At 37.0% G+C, this 17172-nt stretch overlaps 2 protein-coding genes across 5 annotated transcripts in view; one reads left to right on the plus strand and one right to left on the minus strand.

Moving 5' to 3' along the window:
* The window catches only part of LOC138007512 (uncharacterized), a 35304-nt gene extending 28628 nt beyond the window's left edge, over window positions 1–6676 (plus strand). For all 3 annotated transcript variants that reach the window (XM_068854493.1, XM_068854480.1, XM_068854486.1), the window contains 2 exons: window positions 2915–2939; window positions 5711–6676. In XM_068854493.1, coding sequence (XP_068710594.1) covers window positions 5712–6611 — 900 coding nt within the window. In that variant the 5' untranslated portion in view covers window positions 2915–2939; window position 5711 and the 3' untranslated portion in view covers window positions 6612–6676. The remainder of the gene's footprint in view (window positions 1–2914; window positions 2940–5710) is intronic.
* Window positions 6677–11863: 5187 nt separating this feature from the next.
* Window positions 11864–17172, minus strand: part of LOC137980766 (somatostatin receptor type 5-like) — a 15783-nt gene continuing 10474 nt past the window's right edge. For both annotated transcript variants that reach the window (XM_068828195.1, XM_068828199.1), the window contains exon 2: window positions 11864–13836. In XM_068828195.1, coding sequence (XP_068684296.1) covers window positions 12811–13809 — 999 coding nt within the window. In that variant the 5' untranslated portion in view covers window positions 13810–13836 and the 3' untranslated portion in view covers window positions 11864–12810. The remainder of the gene's footprint in view (window positions 13837–17172) is intronic.

Consider the following 17172-nt stretch of genomic DNA (forward strand, 5'->3'; position numbering starts at 1 on the left):
TGTAGTTACGGAACCAAGGAAGACACAGTAAGTAATTGATATCCCAGCTGAATCATTTCAAGGACAACACAAAACTAAAGGTGTGGCTTAATCGCAAGTAACAAGCTTCCAGGTAATAAACGGGAGTATACATATATTTTTTTTTTCAAACAGCTTTTTAAATGTAATTTTTACTTGGTATGCAAATTTTGGCGAGGACTTCCCTGTGTTTAGGTTGTGTCATATCAATTAAATTACAAAATTTATTCTGCCAACAGTTATTCGTTTTCCCAGAATTGTGTAATATATCATTTTTTCTGGAAACAGCATGAAACTTGGGGTTTAGTAATTCTGAACAATTCAGATAAATAAATAATTGCACAGGGCCGATTTGTAAATACGAGAACGCTAGCGACAGGAATAGTGAAGTCGTCTATAAAATCAAACCTACAACTCGTTTACATGAAATACGATTATCCTTTAGGACACAATAATTGTAACTCTTTTCACGGTTTACGTTTAAAGTGGAAATTTTCCGCATGATATGAAATAAAATAAAGAAACTCACCTGGTAAAACCGTACGGCTTAAAGGTCAAGAAACGGTGAAAAGTTGAGCTTACCGGCGATGTACTGAGAAAGGTTTTCCCGTTTTTTTTTTTCGCGCCAGCATTGCAACCGTGAAAGAATCACTTGCTTAGGTTGCATGGGTATGCTAAAAATACTAAAAAAAAGGCCTAATGCTTAATTTTCTGGTACAAGCAGAAAAAACGTTCAATTGCTGTTGAAATAAAATTGATTTGCGAATATCGCTTGCCCTCCCGCTTTTCTTGCTTCTGTGTTTTTTTTTTCTTACCAAAATAAGGAGGGGGAGGGGGGCGGCTCCCCGGGCCCCTGCCCTAGATCCACCACTGGTTACCTTCTATGCAACTTGAAGTCTTGGTAAAATTCTTCAGTATAAGACATTTTTAAAGTTACAGTAGAGTTACTTCCGTTTTCAAAAAGGCTCTTTTGTTATTATATTACTTTCAGAACGTTTACCAGGCTAAAAGTTAAATTCTCACATCACCGCTTATTTTACTCCTCTAATCAATTTGTTCCGATGTTCCTTGATTTGATTTGATTGGTCTTGTCTTGTGCTATTTAACTATCGTAATTTTTCACATATTACTTTATGGACTGGGAATTCTAGTATGTGCTTTGCAATTGGATTTAGCTAATATGATATCCACGACGTTCTTGAGCTAAAGGTCTCTTTGTCAGTTGGTCGACTTTTTGGAGAAAACAATACCAGCATGCAGGCCTCTTTCAGAAAGACAAAAATTGTCCTACCTTGTCAATCTTACTGGTTAAAATAATATAAATATTTTATAGTTCTTTTGAATTGCAAGCTTCAGAAAGGGGACGCTCGTGAAAACTTGATTAGATCAGCATTCTTCTGGCGTCAGCCGCAGTAAAGAAAGACTCTCTACAAACTGAAACCTACCGAGATTTTTGAAGGTGAAATCAGTGCAGAAATAATCAGCGAAAAAATATTTCAATCGGCGAAATTCCTTTCATAGATCCAGGTCGGTATGATTAGTTATCCTCACCGTAAATTCTAATTTTTAGTTAACTTGATCTCAATTGCAAACCACTGGAAAACTTAATAGGGGAAAGAGACCTTTCACCCAAGAAAAGAAAAGACTTCAGAGACAACCGGACGAATGAAGAGAAAAACAGTGCTCCCTGGATAAAGCAATAAGAAAGAAACTGTCGAGATTTAGTTGTTATGCTTCGTTCAAACAAATGCCCCTGGGCCGCCTCTTGTTAAAAATTCATTAATAGAATTTTTTTTTTTCTTATTATTATTATTACTATTTCCAGCACTGGTTCTTCGATCTTAACGTTTTCTAGATTGCAATCAAAATACAAAATGACAAATAATTTGCTATTCCGTGTTTTGTTCCGTTTCGCCGTTGATCGTGATTCCTTTTGTGCGTAATCAATTGATGTCACGAACTGATAATTTTGTTTTGGTTTAAATAAATAAGATGTTGAGTTTATTAAAATCACAATTTTTTTGAAGTTTATCATTGAAGAGCCATTATCTTGGAATAGCTCTCGGGACCTTTTCTTTGGATATTGCCATTGGCAAAAAAAATTGTTTAACTTGAAAAAAATATGGAACTCGCTTTTCTAGGAATGACAGATTTTCAGTGATCCGTTTCCTGATAGCAATTTGTGTCATTAGAAGTTTCCTTAAAATAATTTACTTATGGATGATTTTCATTCCCAAGTTAGGGAAAAATTAAAAATACCTACTATTGCATTAGAACAACAAATTTACATTTCCGAAAGGTCACCTGTCTTCACGACAACCGTGCTTGCGCTGAGACTTTATCATGATGTATGCCAAAGAATCTAATAAAAGAACCTTAGTAGTTTTGACCGGCAATGAAGCATTTGAGGTCACAATTCCCTAGTATTCGACTCAGCTAAAAGAGCAAGTTTGTTTTTCCTTCGTGTGCGCACGTTCCGCATTGTCGGTCTGTGCAAGTTATGAGAAATTTTTGAAATCTGAAAACAACAATGAGCGGCAAAACAACTCAGTCAGATGACGGCGTTTGAAGACTTTCCAGATATTGACGAAGATGGCAAAAGATCAAGGTAAGCGCACCAAACGCGTCATGGTTCCCCTGTGGGACAAAGGCCGCGCGTGCGCACTGGGTAGGGTCCGAGCACATAGAATCTTTAATACAGACGCATTCATTTAATTCATTCTTTAATTTCGCCTTTATCTCGTGGTAAGTCCTCCATCGCTTTGTCATTACTTTATTATGTTATTCTTTTTATCGGTTTATAATTTTCCCCTGTATTTTGTATTTTCATGTCATTTCGTCTCGCCTTTCTTGACCATTTCTGTGGCTCATTCGGTTTCTTTTTCTTTTTTTCTAGCTATATACTTCGTTCAGCTGTCAGGGTAAGTGTATTTTCTGTTATCCTTTAGTTTATCGCCAACACCCTGCTACCTGACAGCGCCGGGCTCCTGTATGCTACATGTCTTTTATCTATTTCTTTGGAACCAGTGCAGCCTCCATGTCTCCTGTTCCTAGTTTTAGTATTTGTTTGTACACGAGCCTTGCAATAATTTATACTTGTTTTCATTTCTTTCGGCGTAGACTATAATTATTAATTTTGTAATTTTATTTAGGTTTCTTTGTGCATTAAAAAATTATCTTCAAAATCCTGTCACAAAACGTTCACAGAAATTGTCGGTTAAGGCAATTTTTCCCTCCTCTTTATACAGAAACAAGTTTAGTAATGAAGTAATTTTTCACAGTACTCCAGAGTAATCCGGTCTTGAGACAGGACACTTCAGTAGTTCAGTTCCCAGCAGATTGAAAGTTGCTCAGCGGGGGTCTTTTTCTCATGTTTCTCAGAATTCAGATTTTCGCGAATACTTAGCAAACAAAGCCGTCTTTCCTCTCCTATCGGCTTGAAATCATCGAAAAACTCTTCAAAAGTTGAAAAAAACAGGTTTTCTGTGGTCCTTTCCCGTAGTTCTGTACTCTCTTCGCCTCGAAAATGCTCAAGATGACCAAAATGGGAAAACGAACTTCAACGACGACAAATATCTCGCTTTTTTAAGCATTTCATAAGTGTAGCCAAGCAAATGCCAGCGGTAAACCCGGTAGGAGCAGATAACGGCATATGAACAGCCAAAGAATGTTCGGCTTCCTCGTTAATGACGGACATGACCTTGAGGTCTACGGGGAAAAGGAACAGATAAGTGTTGCGTCAACATTTGACTGACTAACTACTGTAATATTTTGACTGGACATTAACTTAATTCTCTCGCGCGCAAATATTGCGCTGTTGTCATTTTTTTTTTTTAGAATTGAATTATTATTCCGTTTAAATAATTTCGTACATGCGCAAGCATGATGAAAGAAACAATACCGTTGTCGGCAAGCCGTAGGTATAAACTGCCATCCATGGTGTTGAAATGAGGGCGACTTTTCGTTTCTTGCACTAACCAAAAAACCAAGTCTAGGTAAGTCAACATGCCGGATTGAGAATCATGGATAAACATTTGATCTAAGCACATTACAACCATAACAGAAAGGCCGTTCATGACTGCAGAACAAAAGAATAATGCTGTCAATCGACCGTAAATCTTAAACACGCTGCTTTTAACCTTAATTATTTAACAAAGAAGCTATGCTTTAAGCTGCGCATTTTCGACCTAATTGTTGGGAGGGAAAATGGCAAGCGTAGCAATTTAGAGTCGAAAACACGGTTAGACAATTTTGTCGCTTGTATATTAGACGGCCTTTTCATTATTTTTATTGGGTCAATAGAACAGTTTATAACATAATTCATAACCGTGGTTTTTATTTGTTGGTGTTGAAAAAGGCTGCCTTTCTGAGAAGCAGCTGGCCTATTGAATGATAATCACGAAAGACCAGGAAACCTTCAATATTTTGCTTTATGTCACAGCTTCTTTTTGGTCACTTACTTTTTTCTCGTGGTTATTGTTTTGCACTTTTTGGAATGGCACTCGACGTTAGTTGGGTAAAAGTAATAAATTCCCCTTCCGTTACCCTGTGAATTCTGTGTTGTGAGACAAATCTTCCCCTCCGTCCCCAGGTAAATCACTCGTTTTTCTGTACGGAAATTTCCCAACCATACTCTTAGTTATGTGGATTTTGTCAAATCCGACATCAAAAAAAAGATTTTAAATTTCACAATCGGAAATTAGCTATGCATCAATTCTGAAAATCTTTTGTTTTAATATCAAGCCTCTGAGGAGAAAACAAAAGAAATGACCATAAAATGAGTGTTAAGCTGTAATATTATATTCTCGGTTTTCATGTGACGTCACGGCCGCCATATTGGAGCCCCTGAACAAAGAAACGGCGGCCATGTTGGAGCCCAAACCAAATCCTCCGTGAATTCAGCTCTATTATTATGAAAACGCTTTCTTTTGTTTTCGTTGAAAAACATGGCTGTTGATCACGTGAGTGAAAACCAACAATAACCAAAATTCAAACCCAAAGTTTGATATGACTATTTCCTTCTTCAGGGGTTAGGGTGAGGGTTGTCAAGGACATCCTATATTCATCAAGTGGTAAACTTATATAGTACACATTATTATATACATACCGAGATATACGCGCCAAAAAGCATCGAGATAAAAATAGTCTCTTCGCGCTAGAGAAGCCAGCTGATTGGTCGTCTCGATGTTCTGATTGGCTATATCATTTTTTTCCCGAGTGGACAAAAGCGTGTCGCTCGCTCGCCCGCTCCTCTTTACTGATAAATAGCCGTTTCTAAGAGCTTAGGCGCATTTTTCTTTAGAAAGATAAATCAGACTAACCGTTTTCAGAGCCTAGATTCATCAGTAGGAGAGTTCATAGACAGAAAGGAAAATGAAAACACTAAGAAAAAGACACGATGTTGCTATGTTCCACGAATTTCTTGTTTGAAAGGCGAGTTGAGTTCTGTTCGCTTATGAATCTCGGTATGTATACAATAAATAAGTTATTTCACGGTTAGTTCGCTTGTACGAGTTTTATTCACTCGTTGTATAAAACAAGCTCACTCGCTGCGCTCGTTCGTCTGTTTTGCACACCTTGTGAATAAACGTCGTACGCGCTCACCAACCGTGAAATAACCATAATTATTATGAAGCCTTACACGTGACAGTTTCCTATAGGATAGCATTTGCTATTGTCACTTTAATTTCAGAATGAACATAACAAGAAATACTGACCCACAGGGACAGGCCGATAACACCTTCAATAGACACCCAGGAATGGAGACCTATGAAATAATAATATTGTTGGCGTTTTACTCCATCGCGTGTTTTGCCATTTTGGTAATGAACTACCTGATATTGCGAACTTTCATGGCAACCAAAGCTCTTCCGCCTTTTCAGAGGATTTCTATAGGCTACTTGGCCACATTAGATCTCGCAGTAGGAGTTGTGTCCATACCATCATTTTTATACAACATGTTTCAGTGGCCATGTTATACGTTCTTCGTTTATGAAGCGTTTGACTGCTTGTCGGGATTTGCTTCAGCATTTGTTATCACCGCTCTTTCAGGACAAATATTGAGAGACACGTTCAGCAAAGGACCGAAACGTGACGTTGTTCATCCCACCACTCGTAATTTATACCTCTTCTTAGTGGGATCAGCTATCGTAGCGGGAGGACTCGCTGCATTGAAAGTATTATCCCTCATGGGTTTCATTCCATTTTTGGTCTTCTTTTATGTGGCAGCAGGAGCAATGGTAGCTGTGGTTCTCGTTTCATTTACCACTTTCATAGTTATTTTGGTTGCGATTTCATGCTGCAAGGATCATGAGAGTGCTAAGGACAACCAAAAGAAGCTTCGAAAATTGGTTTTCATAGCCTGTGCTATTAATATTTTCACATGGGTTTTACCCAATGCTGTTTTTACATTTAATTTCTTCTGCGACTTTTGCATCCCCCTCCCGGCTTTGTTTTACTACATATTTAGGTTTGTTTTGTATGCTAAATCCTTTCTCATGCCTGTTGGGTACTTTTGTAGCTTTCCTTCATTGACTAAAGTGCTACGTAAAATTATCACCCGCGACTGCCTTGGCAGACCTTTTGCTAAGTGACGTTTCGAGCTTTTGCCCTCAACAAAGAGAAACAGAGACAAAAACAGGTAAAATATGAAAGAAGCGTTTTATTAGAAGGATTGACACTACAACACTGCTAATCGTTGAGTTCATTAAACGCAAACAAGATTTTTCAATTAATTAATTAGTAACGATGCTTAAAGCCATAAGGACGATTTGTAGAAGAGTTGCAATGACCCCATATAAAAACAAATCAATAATTTTAAAAAATTTAAAGTAGTAAGAAAAGTAATAATAATAGTAATAGTAATAGTAATAGTAATATAGCAACTATAAAAAATAGCGATAAAATTCATATTTACATTTCCGTTAAAACTGATTTTATCACATTAGCGTTAAAATGTCCATACTAGACGCCGAGCAAACCTCCCCAAGGCAAAATATTCTATCAGTCAACTATCCTATGAAAGTCAAAACAATTTTTGAGTCCACTCGTCAGAGCATATACATTTGTACCTTTTTTCGAATGATCAAATTAAAGTAACAGTCTGGTGTCAAGGGCACCCAACGAGCAAATTAAGACAAAGGCTTTTCAAAGACATTCAGTCTAAGCTCCTTCTAATGTATAAAGACTGTCTAGAGAGATGTTTTATCACCTAGAATCTGCATGTTCGGATATATCAGCTGAAAATTAAAGTGCACGAAGAATGATATCTTCACTTTCAGAAATTGCTAGCTGAACGTTACCTACTAAGGACTTCCCAACGAACCATTTGCTCATCCGAATCGGCTAGGTAACGTAACCTTTTTAAGTAACTACTTTTCCCTGGTTGCGAATCTTTTAGGTGATGTTTTAGTAGAGAAATTAATAACTGTTTGGCAACGTAGAACCGAAATTCTTAGAACAGTGTGACTCTCCCGAACACATATTTCACAGAAGATTATCGTTGGGTGACCCTGTGTAATGTCAAAGTGTCTAAGTGAATAACGGTCCTCTTGGCAGTAAAAATCCAAGAATTGGGAGGAATCGACATCCATATAACCCATTAAGAGCCTTAAACAAAAGTGACATCGAATAGGAGACGCCTCTTTTCTAAGGTTAACAGATAAAGCTTACTTAAACGAACCTTATATGATTCACTGGCTTTTAGAATAAACTTGGTTGCCTTACACTGAATTCTATATCGTGGACGGTATGGACACAAAACGCCTACAAACTTACCAAGTTGGAAACGAACTTAGCACACGCAAACGTGATAAAAGGAACGCAAAGTTAATTCATGGCACCCGAACTTAATGAGAGGCGTACAAACTTTAAATGAATTTATAAAAACTGGAGCATTAATGACGAACACGAAAACACGGACATAAAAAAGAGCTTACAAACTTAAAGGAATGCTTACAAACAAAATAAACTGCTCGAAAACGTAATAAATTGACTGATACTTTAATAAAATTGAAACGATATTTTTAAAAAAATTGTTTCTCACTTAACAAAATAAATAAGTTACAAACTCGTAAAACTGTATTTCTAGCAGATTTTAGGGCTGAAACCATTTTAAGAAGTTTTAAACTTGTTCCCATATTGTTAAGTGGGAAACAATTTTGTCATATTTTTTTCAATTTTAATAAAGTATCCGCCATTTTATTTAGTGAACGAGGAGCTAATGGTGTTTGAAAGCATTCCGTAAACTTTGTGAGCTCTGCCTTTTTGATGTCTTACATGTACATACTTTGTCGACGTCCATGCCGGCCACGGAAGATTTATCTCTAATTTGCTTATGTTTCTCTTTGTGAATGGAGACCAGACAACCTAGCAATACTCCCAATTACAATAGACTGTTGGTAAAAGCCACTTATTTCCTATTAATTCTCATGATCTTACACTTCTTGGAGTTAAAATCCATCCGGTTTCATTGACTCCAATAATGGTCCGTGATGGAACCTTGTGGCACGCCAGAAGTAGTACGACCTCCGACAATGGATAAAAGTGTTTTATACAGATATCTCTAGTTTTGTTCTGAATAAGGGATACGCCTCAAAACATTTTCATCTAGAACGCGGGGTGCGTCAAGGTTGCCCACTTTCCCGCACATTACTCGTTATTGCTTTTGAGTTACTCGCACAACGTATTAGACGCTCAAAAGAAATAAAAGGTATTCCAATAGATGAACATAATGAGGTTAAACTTTCGCAATGTGCAGACGACACACTGTACTTCTTTCTGATGTCCAGTCACTGTCAAGGTTATTTCATTTATTATCGCTTTTTGAAAGGTGCTCTGGTCTAAAACTAAATCAAACAAAATCTGAAATGTTATGGCTTGGCTCTATGCGTAACAGAAAAGACACCATACATGATCTCCAATTGAGCGCCGAGCCAGATTACGCGCTTGGCGCGCATTTTACATAAGATCTAGAAGTGTCTGAAAAGAACATTTTTTTTTTAAAATTAGGATCTTTAAAGAAAACATTGAATATGTGGTCCAAAAGAGACAACTCCATCGCTGGCAGGATAAATATAATTAAAACATTAGCACTTTCAAAACTTGTGTTTATCTGCAGTGTCATGAATACCCCTAAAGAATTCAGTAAAGAAGTAGACAAGATTACGTTCGACTTTATTTGGGATCTCAAGCCCGCCAAAATAAAAAAGACTACCCTTATCAAGCAAAAAACAGCTGGTGGCCTGGACATAAAGGATTTTTCTCTCTTCGACAAAGCGCTTAAGTTAAATTGGGTGAGACGGTTATGCTCTAACTCAAATGCCCCATGGCAGTACATACCTAAATTGCTGCTAGCCGATGTTGGCGGTACAGAACTGTTTAAATGTAATTATGATTATAATCTCCTTGACCTAAACAACCATCTTTCTGCTTTCTACAAATAAATCATTTTCTACTGGCTGGACATCGCAACGGCCACACCTAAAATAAAAATGAGGTTCTCTCGCAGCCAATCTGAAATAACCGATTTTTAACTGTGAATAAGAAAATGGTATTCTTTCCTCGTTGGTATCAGGCAGGAATAAAACAAATCTCGGATCTTTTTGACTCCTGTGGGGGCCATTTCCTCCCATTTAATTCTTTTTGCAGTAAATTCAATGTAAAATGTAGCTTTTTACAATATTATAGCATTCTCTCTTCTGTTCCCCAAAATTGGAAGAAACTATTGCAAGAATGTTCCAAAGACTCGGTCACGCCGCCCACCTCAATCTGTTCACTGTCATGTAAGGCAATATACAGTATCCTACTTTACCTTGAAGATCTACCTCCACCAACTTCTGAGAAAAAACGTTTAGTGTCTGGCGTCGAGAAAAGTGACTTGTCTAAAATCTACCTCCTACCATTCAAAGCCACGAGAGAAATTAAATTGACGATGTTCCGATACAAAATCATTCACCGAATTTTACCAACGAATAGCTTGTTATATAAAATGAAAAAAGTTGCCTCGCCCTTCTGTCCCTTTTGTCCTTCTGAGTGTCAGACCCTGTGGCATTTGTTTGTAAACTGCAAGCACGCAAATTCTTTTTGGGATGGATTCTAGGAGTGGTACTCAACCTCTAGTAATACGAAACTGCTTCTGTCACAACTGGAGGTTATGTTCGGAATTATTCGCTGTCACAACTACTGTTTGGCCCTCAACCATCTTATTATTTTAGGTAAATATTTCTTATATGTTAACGCTTTAAATACCATAAAGTACAATTTCGATGATTTTGCCTCACTTGTGCGCCAAAAAAATTAATATAGAAAAATATATTGCAGCCACTTGTAATAAGGAGAAAGAATTTAGGAACAAATGGAAATTTTCCTTATAAAATTACATTGTGTCCTTTCACTTCTCAGCTTCTGTATTTTGATTTTCTTGCTATCTATTTATTTAACAACCTATTAAATTCTAGAAAACCAATACCCTACATGGTGGAAGTAACAAACAAAATTCTTATTAGTGACTCGAACAATTAATATGTAAACAATTACGTTGTAAACAGATCAACTATAATTCCATTTGACTAGTGTTATGGTATTGTAACATGTATCGTATGTAGTGCAAGTTAATGTAGTGCAAGTACTGTGTAAGAAGTAAGTACAAGTGTAAATCATGTAACATGTATCGTATGTAGTGCAATAAAAAATAAATAAATAAAAAGAAGTAGTACGATCAACGGAATGCAGAAAACAATCAGAACAATAGGTGAACATTATCGGAAGAATTTGTGGAATACATGTTGAATCATCAACGAATGACCGCTAATAATATGTTAATGACTAATATACGAACAAATAAGCAGTCAATGAAGGAGTACTGAGAAGAAGGGTCAAAACGTATATCGATTATAATGTAAGGATCTTTGTTGGGCATTGTGGCGCATTTTGCGGTCTAAAATGAAGAATTTGGTGGCTTAAACTTTTAGCCCGATGAAATAAACCAATGAAAAGTATAAATTGTGCAATTGTACAATAAATTTCAAAACTTACAAATAAGCTTTATGGAACTTTCCTTTTATCTCTTACATTTTTGAAAACTCAAATGTCATTACAAGATTTTGTAATTTTAGCCAGCTTCGCTTGATGTTGTATTTTCATTGAGGGAAACAAAAGCCATTCAACTTGTAAATACTCGCGTGATTGTTCAGACTGTTTTGTTCTCTCTTTTTTAGTTTTTATTTTCTCAATGCCCTCCAAAGTGAAGTTTATTTTCTTGCGCATAAATATATTTGAGTCCCTCCTCAGAGTTCATTTTAACCCCCACCTAATGGCTCGGGCTAAAATCTCAAAACATATTTTGCCCGCGAACATGAACTGTATTGTTTTATTATAAAAATTACAATAAAAAGCGTTCATTCTATTGCAAAGGCAAATAACCCGGCGCGTCGATATTAGCTATTTTAGACGCAAGGATATCATTGTACTTCAGTGAGAGGGTAGATGGAAGTATATAGGTAAATTGTTGACGGCAATAAAAATGCTCTTCGTCCACTCGTAATTTTGTTACAGCAAGATCTCACGCCATTTAGTGAGTATTACCGAGGTGGTAGCTTGTGTTTTGCCCACGGATTCGTTGAGAACTTACACAATCACAAACACGGCCTAGTAAGTTCTTTAATTCAAATTAATGGAACTTTCAGATGACTAAAGACGTGCAAGCTTTTCAGAATATATTAGATAGGGTAAAATGCAACTCTAATTGAATCAAAACTAAATATTTTATTGATAAAAAGCTCTCTTAATAAAAATTAAAGAGCAATAACGTTTGTAATAATATTGATATTAAGTTAGTTTTCTCATCCTTTAAAATCGGCAACATGATCAGTGTGAAGGATCCTGTCCCTCGTGGGCTCCGTGCGGGTGTGGTATACAAGCTTTTGTGTGCGGACTGTAAAGCCTGCTACGTCGGCGAAACTACCCGGTTTTTTTCCACGCGCGTAGGTGAGCACACTTTCAGTGATAGGACCTCGCACGTTTTTAAACATTTACAGAATTCTGAGCATTGTCGCACTTTGTGCTCTAATGACTGTTTCAGCATCCTAGATCACGCTTCTACCACCTTCCAACTTAAGATAAAAGAAGCCAATCATATTCAATGGGAGAAACCTACACTTAATCATCAACTTTATCATGTTAATTTAAAACTTTCTTTGTAATTTTTTACACTGTCATGTTTCCTTTTGTTCTTATAGTTAATTAGCATTTTGGTTCACACTATATATTCAATTCTGTACTTTGTAATTTACACTGAAGGTGACAGAAGTTTCTGTTGAAACATGTTTTTAATTTTAAAAAGTGTTGTGTTTTTTCTAAAAATATCGATATTCCTGCTACTATCCAGATCTAGTTAATTTAGTAATCGAAGATTGTCATAATTATATTTAAAAAGATACACCCCTCAACTGAGAACAAGAACTTGAAGACGAATGCATAAGTCTGTATAAATGAACCTTGGGTAAGAGTTTGCAAATTGATCCCCATGAGGAAATCACCATGCTTCAAATTGAGGTGATCATCATCATCATCATCATTATTATTAATATTGTTATTATTATTATTATTATTATTATTTATTTTTTTTAATATTATTAGTATTATTAGTATTATTAGCATTAGTATTATTATTATTATTATTATTATTATTATTATTATTATTATTATTATCATCATTACAATCTTACTCCTCTCATGAAATTCCTCTTGGGTTCACTTTTTAAGGAGTAATCCTGACCAACTAACCCCAACAATTCACGAGCTCCTTGAAAGACGTAGTGTCACTAAAAGAGCGTTTTTCTTCTGTCGCAAAGATCTGAGAAGACTGCGGGTAAATCTGGGAATTCTAATGGAATACACTACTGGATTTGCAAAGCTATTACTATAATGTAGCAGCTTGGTAAAGAAGAACACTTCATAAGGAATGCGCACATTCCATGCTGGACGAAAGAACACCAGAATGTTTAGAACGTAAAAAGGAATCCACGTTAAAACGAATACAAGTGTTAAAATAAGCACTGTAGTGAGCAAGTTCTTGTCTTGAGCCTTTTTCTTGGTTTGTGGTACCTCGCCATTACATTTTTTTCTTCGCCGTGGAATACCGGCCTTTTGCAAGGCCACATTTACCCATATCAAAATATAAGAGACACAAATAACTAGCAATGAAGAAAATATGGAAAATATTATAAAATAAAAGAAAACTTTTGGTTTGAATACTTCCAATCCATTCATGAAGTAAAGAAAAGCAACTATCCCTGATAAAAGCCATACAATTAGTATTAGGAAGACGTAAGTGCGCTTTGAAACAAGCCGATGTTTCAGCGGACACAAGACTGCGTACAGACGCTCCAAAGCAATTATGGTAAGCGCAAAGATTGAAGCAAATCCAGTAAAAATATCGATGACCATTTGTGCTACAAGGCCTGTTCTGTAACTGCTATTTCCTTTCCAGTACGATACCAACTGATGAATGTAAAGCGGTACTGCGAACGCGCCCACAAGAAGATCAGCGACCGCCAGCGTTATAAGAAGAGAATTGGCACGCATGCGTAAAAGTTTTTTCTTTCTGAAAACTGCAATGGTTAGCACATTGCCAACGAAAACAATGACTGCTATCAGGGCGAATGCAACACACCATATTACAAGCTTTGTATAAGATATGGCAATTCGATGAATTCGACTTTGTTCACTGCTGTAATCCATATGAACTGGACACGAAGAAGTGACAGAGTTATTGGAAGTATTATTCTCCATCTTGCTTTTCAGTCCATGCAGTTAAGCCTTTAAAAAAAGATGCAAAATATAAGTCTTTACTGCATATAAACGTATCCGTGTTGAATTATGATGAATTATGATTTTTAGAGGGTTAAAGGTCGAAGAGCGTCCTTTACGGCGAGAGGAAGCGTCCGTCACATGGTTGACACGGAATTAAATGCCCGGACAAAGTTCTTAAAGGCAAAGCACTTAGGTGAGTAAAAGAGCAATGTACAGCTCTTCGATTTTAAAATAATACGATTTAACACAGTTTTTAGTACTCATCATGGCTTATGAACAACTCAACCCCTGCATGTAAAGGAGAAGCCGGCTTTCGGACCACTAGGCTATAAGTCAATCTAAGTACCTCTCTCTTTATCCCTTTTAGGTCCATGAAGGTTTTCTTCTAACTACGGTAGTTACATTGCTTGACGATACGAGTTATGGGAGAAAAACAAAATCATTAACATGGACAAAACCCTTACTGGTATTACAGCAAAGAAATGGGGAACAGTGATAAAAATCGCCGCGGTTTGATTTCAGTGGTTTCTCGCAACTGCTCATGGTTCAATTGCAAGATCGTTAGCGCTTTGTGGAACGTCTTCTTTGCATTTTGGAAATGAAGAACGGTCGGAATTTGAGGTTTGCTGAGAATTTTCCGAAACCCCCTGAGATCAATTAGAAGTGATCATGTCTCTTTTCTCATCTTTTCTCATGCAAGAGAGCGAAAAAAAGGGCCCTAGCGAGTTGCACGGAAACGAGGTCATAAGGGCCAGATGTGTTTGTTCTGTAATCAAAATGCCGCAGAAGGGTTTATCGCGAGAAATACTTAAAGATATCTTTCCGCAAACTTCCCAAAAACTAAGACCAATAATAATAAACTCTTCTCGTTTATCTCACGATGTGGTCACTTGTGATGTAGATCGCGACGATTCGACTGCATACTGTTAGTCTTCATCAGGCGATGAGGTCGACTGGTTACGCGTCACCTTTTAAGCAGGATGCTTCGCTGTAATTGGTTGGTTTTCAGCAGGTGTGATTGGTGCATTTCGATCCTCGCTGTTTCGGTGTGTTTTTCCTTCGGCGGTCCACTGTCGTACGGTTCTCTTGTTGTTGTTTCTTGATCGTGGGCATCCATGCTTCCGGAATTTCTATTCCACTATCCCTGTTGATGCAGTTAGGCTGAAGTCTTATGTGAATCGCCTCTTTGACCCTGCGTGTGTACTAATGAGGATTACGATCAATAAACTTTACTTCGTTCCAAAGCTTGTTGTGTCCGGTGTTGTTTGCATGTTTTGAAACGGCGGAAGTCTGGGTACGGCCAAGTACCAACTACTAAGATGCTGGTCGCCACTTCAGGATCACTTCGCACACCATGGTTTGCTCGAGACAATTCGAGGATTCAGATTTTCAGAAGACATTTCGCTGGCAGAAGAATATTTCGTCCTACCGCTGTTCCTTCCATTTTTTCCGTGGAAGATAGGTTCTCCTAAGAAATGTATGTCATCCTCGTAGTAAGTGTTTTCTGGAAACCAAGGGAGATGCATCAAACAAACCCTAATGGAAAATTATCTAAATCCATTGACTGAGCTGGTACTAGATATTTCTTTTGGAAATTTGTGAAAGTATACAGATCTGTGTAGGTCTCAGGTAAATAAGAGTTGTATCATATTTTTTTGGGTATAGATGTACGGATGATTGAATGGAATGGTATTTGAGGAAATTTGAGTCAGCTTGTCAAGATTTTGAGTAATCTCAAAAATAATTTGTGGCAAAAATCAACTAGCTCATATATTTTTATAAATACAGATGCAGAAAGCCTGGTCATTGTAATGTTGGGGATTCCATGTCAGCTTGCTATGAAATTTAAACTGCTGAAGAATAACTTCATGATTATCACCAATAAAGGCAGCTCTTTTTACTCGCTTGTATAAGTTATACAGTACAACACTATTACATATTTTTTGTTCATTGTACCCCTTCTTTAAAATTACTCACCAGAACAGAATGTAGTTGTTAATTAGTTCACAAAATTGGCACAATGAACTCACATAATTAAGTAGAAGTTTGGGCTGTATAAATGAATCAGAGTTCAGATTAAGATGCAGAGCTCAACCTGTGTGATGCAGTTCAGTTCTGGATCATGAAGCTGGTTGTTGCTCACCATATTTCATTCATTAAGTCATCAGTTCACAAGTTTGTACCAACCCTAGAGTTGGATCTATGTTTTGTACAGCTTCCGCGAAATCGGGTTAGGGTTAGGGTTAGCTGACATGTGATACCATAACTTTTCTGCTCAACCTCTATTTGCATTTTGGAAACAGAAACTTCCATCATTGGGTAGGATGTAATTTACTTCGACCCGGGGTTAATGCCATCTCTGCAAGGTTGAGGTGCATGCTGCTGAACAGTTTTCATCTGACTCACGTTATAGTTCTGTGATAAGCTTTACAGTTATAAAGAATTTACTTGCATATCTTCAGCGTTAAAGCTAAAACGTGATTGCAAAAACCGGATTTCCCGGCAGCGCACGAAGGGTGCATAAACAACCTCTCCAGAAATTAACCATAAAGCAATAATTAAATTGTGAGGGCTTTCTTTCCTTTTAAAGCTACGAAAGCATTTGCAACTATAGTAGAAATACTGCTAAAATACTGTCAAAGTTTGTTTGAATATCGTGTAAATCTTCATCTTCAAGGTAGGTCTTAGCCTTCTCAAAGCCTGTAGGAAGAGAAGTATATGCATTTTTATTGCCACCGATTGCTTCCCAGACTTTCCGATGTGTCTGTCCATCTCTGCCTTGAAAAAAGAGACGCTAATTCAAGGGATGATCCCCGGCCATCCGTTGGAATTTTTTTGGTTTTCACTGTGTCCCAAGTGATGGTGTTAATGAGCTTGCCATAGCAGTTGGGTCGCCCACACAATGGTCTACATTTCGCACGAAGGTTTTCGCCAAACATAGGATTACAGTAATTCAGTACAGTCATTCTAATCAATCCATTCACTGATAAAAACGCTCCATTTATAAATAATATAATAGCAACAATTTCAAGAAGCGATATTATATTTATCCGAAACGCCATTGAAGCATGGATTCTGTTGTTCAGTTATTAAGAGCATCTAACTGTAAATATCGAGAATATTTTATTTTATTTTACCTAAAGGATCCCTTTGGTGAACCTTTTTCAAACATTATTGAAAAAGTTCTAACGCCTTTGCTTTTTCCGAAAAATCAAAGAAAGTTTCAAAATTCGCCAAGACGACCGCTGGTCCCTTGGAGAAACAATGAAAAATTCTGCAACTTTGGCGATTTCGTTCGCGAGAACGTGTTTCATTTGCGATTTTACATTTTGTATTCTGTTA

This window comes from Montipora foliosa, chromosome 1 (genome assembly GCF_036669935.1).
Source record: "Montipora foliosa isolate CH-2021 chromosome 1, ASM3666993v2, whole genome shotgun sequence".
In the NCBI taxonomy this organism is placed as follows: domain Eukaryota; kingdom Metazoa; phylum Cnidaria; class Anthozoa; order Scleractinia; family Acroporidae; genus Montipora; species Montipora foliosa.